Below are 12,108 nucleotides of genomic sequence, written 5' to 3'. Positions count from 1 at the left end.
ACTGCCACAGGCTGTCGAAGAAAGGAGCGCCCTGTGAAAGAAAGTACTTAACAGTCTTCTTTTCTGAAAGATCCCCTTAGCTTCTGCAATGTGGGTTAATTGGTAGCCATAGCTTTTCCGCGTGTGTGCCGATCATTCCGGTAAACACAGCTATGAATTTGGAAATTGGATGGCGAGGAGTCCAAAGGACTTTCTGAGTCCTTCGTACATTGTACTGGGGCCAAAGGGTTTTCGAAATAGCACATGAAGAAATGAAGCTCCATCTTTTTTGCGCTTTTCTGAGAAATAATTTGTGCAGTTCCCCTGCCAGGAGTATGCCAATGATCGAGTAGGAGAACTCTGAGGCCAATTCAGTCCGTTCCTGGCAAGCTCATCAGTAATTTTATTTCCCTCTATGTTGTTATGTCCTGGAACCCAGTTCAGAGAAATGTTACCTGCGCCCCCGAAAGATTTGACCTCCTCCTTACAGGAATTTACTAGTTTCGTTCTGCACCATGGCGTCGTCAGAGCCTTGATCGCGGCTTGACTATCGGGGAAAATGTTAATATCCCCCTCGTGCCCACATTTACTAAGCATTTTGCATGCTTCCAGGATCGCAAAGTCTTCTTCCTGAAAAGCATTAGCAGAATTCGGCAGTTTAAAGGAGATAGATAAATGGGCTGATTTATAGAAAACGCCTGCTCCGGCTCCCGATTAAATCTTGGAACCGTCAATGAAGACAGAGGTGCAAGCTTTGGTGCAGATTTCCCCCTCGATCCAATCCTGCCTATTTGGTAAGATTGCCTTAGCACAACCCTCAAACTCTAGTTTGCGGGCAGAGAGATCTATTCGAAGTTCGGAGAATGTTAGTGTCTTGCACAAGGCTACTTTAATCGTATTGCTGTGAACTAATATGACGAAAATTCTTACTAGTAGACGATTTTAGGTTTAAAACGATAGCAAAGTTCAAGCTTGAAAATTTTGATGATCTGTGTAAAACTATAATCTTTGTCGTATAGCTTGAAGCGCAAGGAATTCGAAACTACTACGTTGATAATAAATCATTAAACGTTACACATTTCTCCAGAAACAAAAAAAAACAAAACCAAAAAAGTATGTCCTCAGACATTTTCAAGCAACGCAGGACAATACGAAGCCTCATACAACACAAATTTAACAAATTTCTAGTAACTCTAGGACATGAGTAGTTTTCAATAGACATACTCAAGTAACAAGGACACGCATGCCACACTGTTGGCATAGGACACAATGCAAGGACTCCTCTGTGCGTGTGTGTGCGGCCACGTAGAAGCATAAAATAACAAAACATGAATGACACAACGACACGATGCATCTTCCTTTTTCACATTTCAGAACAATTCACATACATGCAAACATACTCGTACATATTTACAGAGGAGCCACACGTACATGCATCAGCAAACAGACGATTTGTGTACGCACTTACTGCCGCTTATGCAGTGGGAGCAGCCAAGCAGCCACACACGCACACACACACATATACAATACAAAATACTAGAAAGAGTTGATGCATAAAATGAAATCCACTTACACGGTATCGCTGGAGTTGAATCGTGCGGATCCGGCTGGTAGCCTTCCTTGGGGAAGTAGTCAATTTTTATGCAGTTGTATGTCTCGACTCCTAATTTATTGTGTGCGATTTTTATTTATTTATTTATGTATTTGTTGTTTTTTTTTTAGTTTTTTGGTTTTTAACATTTTTTTATTTCAACATTGTTGCAGTTGCAGTATGTTGCAAGTTGTTAACGTTGTCGTCCACGTTGTTCATTGCCATTATTTTATTATTATTGCATTGTTAGTCGAATGCCACAAGTACAGTTAAATGGTTTCCATTTATTTATGTGAGCCATTGGTTGGTTGTTGGTGGTGGTGTTTTTGTTTGCCCGCGCAGTGAAAGTGCAGCATTTTGTCGGAAAAGGAAGAAAGAGAAATTTTTATATAAATTTAAATGCTGTTAAAGTGTGGGCATACATTTTTGTCTGCTTTACATTTTTTTTGTAACTAAATTACTCGAAGATACATGTGAAGTCATTAATTCAATTCAATTAATTCAATTAATTAAATTCTTTTAATACAACTTTTATCAATGGCGATCCATCATTGCCCATTAGTGTTGCTAGGAAGGAAAATTTATCCACATGAAATATATTTTTTTCATAAACGAACAGAAAAATTTCAAAATTTCAAAATGATGTTACTAAATCCAAATGAGAGGTCCATACAAACAAATCAACGCAATACTGATGTCTTGAAGCGCTTGAAGATTCTTCAAATTGCTCCATTATTCAAGATTTAATTTACGTAACTTAACCTTACTTAAATTTCGAATTACTTAAGCGGACACGTAGGTGTTTTTTTTTAGTCAGGAGGTGTAAATCAAAATGTCTGAAACATCATCAAAGGTACCGTCACACCAATGGCATATAGGGCATGCTCCCACTAACACTATAACATTTTTCCAGGTTCCGCTCCTGTGGGCGTATGGAGATTTTACGCCATCGTTAGTATGCACTTTTCCCACTGGCTTCGAAAGCTGTTGTGGGGGGAGTTAAACATCTGAGAAAATGCAATAGTCCGATACACACAAACTATTGTCTTGTCTTCAGTTCGGTACTGTTGTGAATGTTTGGCTCAAGCGTCTGTGTCTGTCGTCGGTTTGTCTAAAACAGTTCATCTCCTCTGTCCACTTGCTAGCAAAGGTACCAAAAACTTTGTAATCAACGAATAGGCTTTATATTTATAAGGTTGTTTTTTCCCCCCTTCCTTTTCTGCTAAGAACTGTCGAGTTATGGCTTGGCTGGATTAAGCACATCGCATAAAAAATATTCTAGCTGGTCTTGCTACCTAATTAATTCAGTATCTTAATAGTATTGAATACTTAGTCTATCTTTCTGCGTTTACTGCTGCTGCCGCTGTTGTTGCTGCAGTAACAACTGATGCTGTCGTTTCTGGGTTTTCCTTTCTCAGTCAATGCGGTTGAGCCTCGTCACGACTGTAGCCGCGAACGTTTTTGCGACGTCCCATTTAGTGATGGTCGAGCACATATCCTGGACCAATCTTGCGTGGGATGGCGGGTGTTCGAATGTCTTCGCCAGCATTGCTCGTTCTTCACTGAAACGTCTGCAGTGAAAGGCCACATGTTCTGCGCTCTTGACTGTATTCTAGAAACTCGTGCAAAAAGGGCTGTCGGCCAGCTGGAAACGGTGTAGATATTCAAGGACACATAGGTTAAGTTAGGTTGAAGCGTTTGTCTACTGTGGGGATGCCGCGTGGGAAATTAGCCCTTATCTTTCCTAAAACCACAAATCCTCCTACTTTTCAAAAATTTTGTAAGATCCCTAATTTCTACCGAGCCCAGATCTTCCAATTCATTAAAGGATTGCCCACCCAAAATGGCGAGTCTACGTCTGGATAGAGCAGGACAGTGACACAGAAGGTGCGGCATCGCCTCTTCCTCGTCTACATGCTTCCTTCTGCAGAGGTCATGTGTTTGCACATCCATTCTCTGGGCGCGCCTACCGCTTAGTGCAGTGCCCCGTAATAACTGAAATTAGTGTGTTAAGACTGTGTTTATCTCTTTTTAAAATAAGTTCCGTGCGTTTAGCATTGAGAGTCGGCCACAGCTGTCGGGCGATTTTGCAAGTGGCATCATTACACCACCTTTAATTTGCTGCTATTACCAATCCTTCAAAGATAAGTAGTAGTGCCGTTGGAGTAGTGCCTGTTGTGCAGAGTGCACCAAGACGTTGAATACTTTCCATGGGCTTTTTATATGTCGGTTTTCTTAGCGCAGTCCACCACACCAGAGCACCGTATAGTAATATTGGCTTTACTATAGCTGTGTAGCACCAATACATTATAGCAGGAGATAGAACCCAAGTAACTCCCAGCATCTTTTTACATGCGTATAGTGGGTTACTGGCCGTTTTCTTACTCTCTAATATATTGTACTTCCATGATAGTTTACTATCCAAAATTACTCCAAGGTACTTTGTGTGGTTTTTAAGAGTTAGTTCCACGTCGTTTAGCTTCGGGGGTTGCCAATAGGGGATCTTGTACCTTCTAGTAAAAATTATCATATCCGTTTTATCAGCATTTATCCCTAGGCCTGGCTGTGTTGGTCACTCGTGCACTGCTGCGAGTGTATTATTCATTATGTCATTCACGGTGTTTAGGTATTTGCCTGTCACTACTATGGCTATACCATCTGCATATGCTACTAGTTTCGATGTCGTACCTTCAAATTTCTTTAGTAACTCATTAGCTGCGAGTAGCCAGAGAAGTGGCGATGGAACTCCACCCTGTGGCGTACCCTTGCATGCCTTAAAATGGCTTCTCTCGACACATTGTGGAATGCACCACTAATGTCTAGAAATACTCCTAAAGCATATTCCTTGTACTCTAGAGCTTTCTCTATATATAACACTAGTGAATGTAACGTAGTCTCTGTGGATCTGCCTTTAGTATAGACGTGTTGTGCCTTAGACATTAAGTGATGTGTGCGTCAAGGATTTTATCCAGCGTTTCCCTCCAGTTTTATAGCACTTCATTTTTATCGCTCAATACATTATCATTTGTGTTCTTGCAAGCCGTCAATCTCGGCTGGAATTGGCTCGTGTGTTTCCTTATCCTGCGGTTCATAGATCTTGTCAGTTTGCTGTGGAAATCTTGGTCTATGATTTCTAGTTTCCTTCTGATATAATCTTTTTTCTTCTTTTTTTGGCTTATTTTCTTCTGTCATTATATTTTTGAGGTTTCCTCGAGTATTGTTTTCGAGGTAGGCTTTTCTTGCTTCATTCTTTGCTTGATTGAGCTCACTACATTCTGCGTCATACCTTTTGTTGGTAAAGAAAGCTTTTTCGCCAATGGCTTCGTTTCCAGCACAGAGTATGGCTTCCTTTAGACCTCACTATTTTGATGTTATATCTGCTTCTATCAATTTTCTTGGTACTTTTTCTTGTAGATTCATTCATGATCCTTTGCTCAAGTCACAATTTGCAACACGATAAGATCTTACGTCGATTATCGAGTATTCCCGGCTACAAAATAATATGCACCAACCACCCTGACAACAGAGCACACGGCGGAACAGCTATTATACTGAGACAAAATATTATGTTTAACAAAATGGAAGAATATCAAATGGACCATCTGCAAGCAACGACGATACAAATAAATGACACTCTAGGCCAGCTTACCATGTCAGTTGCTTACTGCCCTCCGAAACACAACAACAAAACAACACAATACGCTAACTACCTTGAAACACTTGGAAGTAGATTTATTGCCGGAGGAGATTATAACGCAAAAAATATGATGTGGGGTTCAAGATTAACAAACACGAAAGGAAAAGCATTACTTGACGCCATCAGAGCGCGTAATTGTAATTATATAAGCACCGGAGAACCCACTTATTGGCCCTCTGACATTAACAAAGTACCTGACTTACTTGACTTTTTTATCATGAAATCAATTAATCCAAACGTACTGCCAATTGAATCTTGTCTTGAGCTCTCTTCTGATCACTCGCCAATTATACTAAGAACCCAACAACCACCGCAACAAAACTTAAATCCACCACTTTACAATCATCGTACAGACTGGAATGTGTTTACTGAGCTTTTGGAATCATATTTAGACACAAAAGTATCTTTGAAAACAGGCGATGAAATTGAGACAGCTATAGCTTTTTTTAACGACAAAACTATTAAGGCAGTTAGTAAATCTACACCCTCTCCACCAACTAAAGTAAAAAATGACTACATACCTGATACGATAAAAAAGAAACTAAAACAAAAGAGAAAGCTAAGGAAGAAATGGCAGACAACAAGATTTCCAGACGACAAGAAAAAGCTAAACAAATTGGGAAAAGATATAAGAGACCTACTTCAAAAGGAAAAAGACAAACAACTTAGCAATTATCTCAAAAATATTGACGCAACAAAATCCTCAAAATACACACTTTGGAAGGCGACGAAAAAAGTGGTGGGCGCCACAATGCATTTACCACCAATAAAAACAACTAAAGAGAAATGGGCCCGAACCTCTTCAGAAAAAGCAACGGTCTTAGCTCAACATTTTAAAGATACTTTTGAAAATAATAATAACGACATAAATCTTACTTATGCAGCAAACGAGAATAAGCAGCAAATTAAAAAAATCACACTTACGGAGATAAAAGAATTAATAAAAACTCTAAAGAACAATAAATCGCCTGGATATGATCAAATTTCGGGAACAATTATGAAGCATATGCCTGACAAGGCAATAATTTATCTAAGAAATATTTTCAACGCTGCTATAAGTCTCAAATATTTCCCTAGTACCTGGAAAGTAGCTGAAATTATAGCGATCCCGAAACCTAACAAAAACGCTACACTAGCGACATCATATCGACCAATCAGCCTACTACCGAAAATATCAAAAATTTTCGAGAAAATATTATTTGACCAGATAAATCCTATTATAACAAGCATGAATCTGATACCCCAACACCAATTTGGATTTAGGAAAAACCATTCAACAATCCAACAGATTCATAGAGTAGTTCACAAAATTAATGACGACCTGAATAAAAAAAGAGTGTGCATGTCCATATACCTCGACGTAGCTAAAGCTTTTGACAAAGTGTGGCACCCTGGGTTACTCCATAAATTAAAAACACAACTACCTAATGACTTTTACCTTATGCTTAAGAGTTAGATCCAAGGCAGGAAATTCTATGTTAAATATAACGACGCATGTTCAGACATTCCACCTATGAACGCAGGCATTTCTCAAGGCAGTGTCTTAGGACCCACATTGTATCTATTGTATACGGCTGACCTACCGGAACCGAAGTCAGAAAACAGCATGATTGCAACATTTGCAGATGACACAGTCCTCATGGTATCTCATAAAGATACAAAAGTCGCAAAACAAAATTTACAAAACGAATTAAATGTGACATTGAACTGGTTCAAAAAATGGAACATCGAAATTAACGCTGACAAAACAATACAAGTAAACTACACAAACCGAAGGACAACCATTGAACCAGTTAGCGTTGGTAATTCTGACGTGAATATTGACACCAAAGCGAAATACCTGGGTATTACGATCGACTCGAAATTAAACTGGCAGGAGCATATAAAGAAAAAGCGAAATGAAGTTAAAAATCGTTTTAAGAAATTGTACTGGCTACTTGGACCTCAGTCCAATCTATCATTGCAAAATAAAGTACTTATTTATCGAACGATAATTGCTCCAATCTGGAAATATGGAATTGAGATTTGGGGCACTGCTGCAAAAAGTAATCTAAGTATACTTCAACGAGTCCAGTCTAAAATACTTAGGACCTTAACTAATGCACCTTGGTACATACCTAACGCAGATATTCATCGCGACCTTGACATCGATACTATTGATGAAACAATACAAAGCGCTAGCAGAAGACACATAAATAGATTATTAACGCACACAAATCCTATGATGAGAAGACTTCCAAATAAAGAAAAATCTACCCAAAGTCGGCTTAACCGTCAAACACCAACAGATCTTGCAAAATCCATGTAATATTAATCAATTGTCAACTAATCGTATATATCATTGTTTGTTAACCACTTGTTTTTAAATAATATGTATATATGTATTTCTTCTAAATGAGCTTGGGGGCATTGGCCCTTCAATATCACTCTCATTCCATCTTTTTGTAAATCAAATTACTTATTGTCTAACGACAGGTGTAATATTTTATGGAAGAAATAAAAAAAAAAAAAAATTATCGAGGACATGCGCCTTTTATCTCTTAATATGTGATCATTTTGATTAGAACCATAGTGCCCTGAGAACTTCCAAAGTTTGTTTGTGTGCTTCGGCTTCTCACATTAGCTCGCTCTCAAACGGATGTTAGGAAGCTACCCGGAGAATACTTAGGCTAAGTCCCGAAGTTGTGAGCTGCTTGGACCATATGCAGAATAATCGTCCTGGCCACTCTCAAATGAATGACAGTCAGGGACTTTCCCCACTTGCGTGGACGTGTGAAATGTTGCAATCATACGAAAACTTTTCTTACAAAGTTTGTAGTGGAATCACTCACTCACAAAAAAGCAGAGCAGCGCAGAGTAAGTCAGAGGCTGCATGCTATTTAATTACTTCAAACTACATGAAATATGGTTAGTGTTCTGGAAAGCGGTTACCGTCGAAGAAATTAATTACTTGCACAACAACAATGACTTTGAGAAGTATGCGGCAGCTTATCAAAAATGCAATTAAGTGCGTTGTAATTAAGAGAGCAACCACGAAAACGACAATTTTTATAGAATAAAAAATAATAATTAACTCGAAATGGATACAAACCACTTTAGTGATTGTGCACACATACACACACGCCCCATTCCTGGATTCATATGTACATATGAAATATATATCAGAGCATGTGTTTGTGCGTATTTAATATACTCATATTAAACGTAAATGCACCCTCTATTTAAAAAAATCTTTGGGGGAATGAGCTGATTCGCTGACGTAGTTGCTGTGATGAAATTGAAATTTCAAAAAGACGAGCCAAGAAGCACCGAGAAATGCCCAACTCCTACAACACTCAGGCTAAAATCCCCATTGTATTCAAAGCTCTGGAAAGTAAAAGATAGTGAAGGAAGAATTTCTAGTTTGGCTGCAATAAGGCTGATCCGAGTCGTTGTTGCGTCATCGGATTATACGAACATCTAAAATACTTGAAGCGTGTCTTCTTCAGGAGACAGCCTCATAGTGTGGTGCATCTTTTTATGCTGGAATCTGGTGCTGCAAATGACCATGTTACGAGCCCCGGCGAAGTCGATCAGCCTCTGTCCGTTGTTGGATGTTACGTTGTGCAGGCTGAATTTTTCGACTGAGGGACCAAAAATTCTGTCCTTGCCCACCTTGGCATTGAAGTCGCCAAGCACGTTTTTTATGTGGGGACGGGGGCAGCGCTCATAGGAACGTTCTACACTCTCATAAAAAGAATCTTTGGCCACATTATCCTTCTCTTCCGTCGGGGCGTGGGGCAAATGAGCGAGAGGTTAAAGAATCTCGCTTTGATGCGATTTATTGTGAGACGCTCGTTCACCGGAGTGAACGACAGTACTTGGGGATGAGGTCTCTCTCACAAAATAAATCCAACACCGAATTTGCGCTCCTTTACATGACAGCTATAGTAGACTTAGGAAAGTCGGAAGGTTTTTTGCCTTTCCCTATCCATCGCATCCCTTGAAATGCAGTGATGTCAGCTTTTGTTATTACAAGGATATCAACAAGGTGGGAAGAAGCACTTTCCCCATTAAGGGGCCGGACATTCCAGGTACATGCCCTCAAATCGTAATCCTTAGTTAGTTCGCAGTGGTCGTCATCAGTAAAGGTAGGTTTCATCCGAGGCTTTGTTGTGTTTTTCATTGGGGGGATTTTTACGAGGCGGAGAACAATAACTAGGAGATGGAACGATGAGCTGTATGAGCTTTACGATGACATAGATATGGCGCAGTAAAAAAAGATCCAGCGTCTACTTTGGCTGGGGCATGTCGTCCGACTGCATATAAACGTTCTGACTGTGAAAGTATTCGATGCGGTACCAGCTGGTGGTAGCAGAGGAAGAGGAAGGCCTCCTCTGCGCCAGTTAGCCGAGAAAGCAACGACTGGCGTGCTTTGTTAAACTCCGCCAAAATCACTTTAGCGATTATCCCGCCAATCAAAAAAGTTAAGGAGAAAAGGAGGAGAAGTGACAGAGAGAAAGAGATAGGATAAAATAGAAAGCGAGATAGCGCTAGTTAGTCTTGTGATAATTTTCCAGCTTCTTTGGCAAATCTGAAAATACCCTCTCATATGAGAGTTAAAATTCGTCATTCTCATGACATCGTAACCCAAAGTGCGTAGTTTTGTTCTAGCAAAGGCAGTAAACTCAAAGAGAAAATGAAAATGCTCAGTGTTATCCGCCTCCTCTAAGCAAAGTAGGCAAGAAGGGTTCTCAATGATTTCAAGAGTGGTCAAATGCTGACCCCATGGGTTGGGTCCTGTAATAATATCGGCCATCAGCCGAACGTTTTTTCTACCAAGTTTTAAAAGAAAATTCGACAGTTTTCTTTTCGGGCTTGTCACAAGACACTTTGCAGTTCTGAAGCCTTCTAGACTGGACCATCGCTCTTTATGTATAAGTAGAGTGCATACTGATCCACTTCTTGATTTCTGTAGAACTGATTCCGATTGTTGGCTCTTATCCCTATGGGGTAACCGCTGATCCGCAGTTGGCCAATTCATTGGGAATTTCATTTCCTTTAACACTGCGGTGTTCTGGAACCTATGTAAGTACAAAATTATTCCGGTTCGAATAGGTTCGGTAGATTAGGATCTCCGTGCTTCAAACAGCGGAATTAAAGAAAAAGAAAAAGTTTTTTCTAATGACCGTCGCCCCTTGGCAATGGCTCCTTATAACAACCTTCTTCTGTTCGGAGTCGGCTTCAAACTGTAGGTTCCTCCATTTGTGGAACAACATCAAGATAAAAAATAAATAATTGGCGCGTACACTTCTGTTAGGTGTTTGGCCGAGCTCCTCCTCCTATTTGTGGTGTGCGTCTTGATGTTGTTCCACAAATGGAGGGACCTAACAGTTTCAAGCCGACTCCGAACGGCAGATATTTTTATGAGGAGCTTTTTCATGGCAGAAATACACTCGGAGGTTTGCCATTGCCTGCCGAGGGGCGACCGCTATTAGAAAAATGTTTTTATTAATTTTGCTTTCACCGAAATTCGAACCAACGACCTCTCAGTGAATTCCGAATGGTAATCACGCACCAACCCATTCGGCTACGGCGGCCGCCACAATATCAAGATGCACACTAATAATAGGAGTAGGAGCTCGGCCATACACCTAGCAGAAATTTCCGTGCCAATTATTTATTTGTTACTAAAACTATTATTTTTACATAATTAAGCTTCTTCTTAATTAGATTTTTTAACAACTTTGAGGTTTGCTTTGCATTCTTCAGGGCCTTCAGTGCACCCAGACTGTCACTAAAGACTCAAATCGGGGTCCCACTCCATCTCCTCTCAATTTTCTATTCTGTTACTTTCAGAAAATTCAAAATTTCAAAAATTTCCCTTTGGAAAACAGTTGCCATTGGGATCCAGAACTTATTTCATTCTTGGACGCATCGGTAAAGAAAATATTCGTCAAATTTATTCGAATGCATTCTGGATAACTTCATTGGTCACGCCATGGAAACTTTACATCAAATTTCCTTCTAAATGAAACTATGGGCATAAGATCGTCCTTAGGTGCCTGTAAATCTGATGAAAGCTGTTTGTTTTCAGCGGAGGACGGCAAAAACTGAGAATGTGTTGGTCATATAAGAAAACATCAATGCAAATTCTGCTGCTGTCACTTTGTTGCCAACGACTGATTAGAAGAGTGAAAAAATACGCGTGAAATGAGCGGGCAGAATTGTGCTGTCAAGTCCTTTATGTACTCTATTATTCTCAAAAAAATGGAAATTATTTTATGTCACCTTTCGCCGCATTTACCTAGTTTGGGAACCTGTGACCGCCAATCTACTAAATTACTTCGTTTGATAACTCACTTGAGCGTGCAAAATTGTGTATCGAAGCAGAAGGTGAATATATGGATTAATAAAAAATATTTGTCACTGAATATTCGCAGGTTTGTGACTGAATATTCACGGGTTGCTGCTATTTGTAAAATTTTCGGTTTTTTTTAAATAGAGGGTGTAGTTGCAAGCGTCGCTGATTTTGTAGTTGCTAGCAGTTGTTGCGGTTGCTTTTGTGGTTGGAGTTGTTATGAACAGCAACTGAACACCTTTTCTTCTTAGTCATTGCGAAGTCGATAAGAACAGGATCTAGCCAGCAAATAAAAATGAGCTGCATTTGCAACGTGAATATGCAAAGGTGATAATTTATGACACGCATTTGCATACAGGCGCTTAAGAGATGCGAGCTCATTAATTTTATACAAATAACATAAGAAATTTTTGCAAAAAGTTGTATAATTCGGCAAAAAAAAGAAACATAAATATATTAACAAAAATAAAATACCGATGGAAAGGTTGCTAGAGTGCAGAT

The 12,108-nt window shown here is 39.6% G+C and overlaps 1 protein-coding gene across 1 annotated transcript in view; it reads right to left on the bottom strand.

Annotated features, from left to right (window-relative positions):
* The window catches only part of LOC129239466 (uncharacterized), a 62,536-nt gene that overhangs the window by 31,896 nt on the left and 18,532 nt on the right, over nt 1-12,108 (bottom strand). The window contains exon 4 of the mRNA XM_054874967.1: nt 1,553-1,625. Within this exon, the coding sequence (XP_054730942.1) occupies nt 1,553-1,625 (73 nt within the window). The remainder of the gene's footprint in view (nt 1-1,552; nt 1,626-12,108) is intronic.

Source organism: Anastrepha obliqua, chromosome 2 (genome assembly GCF_027943255.1).
Source record: "Anastrepha obliqua isolate idAnaObli1 chromosome 2, idAnaObli1_1.0, whole genome shotgun sequence".
In the NCBI taxonomy this organism is placed as follows: Eukaryota; Metazoa; Arthropoda; class Insecta; order Diptera; family Tephritidae; genus Anastrepha; species Anastrepha obliqua.
Note: the sequence above shows the minus strand (reverse complement) of the source record. Positions and strands in the feature narration are given on the sequence as shown.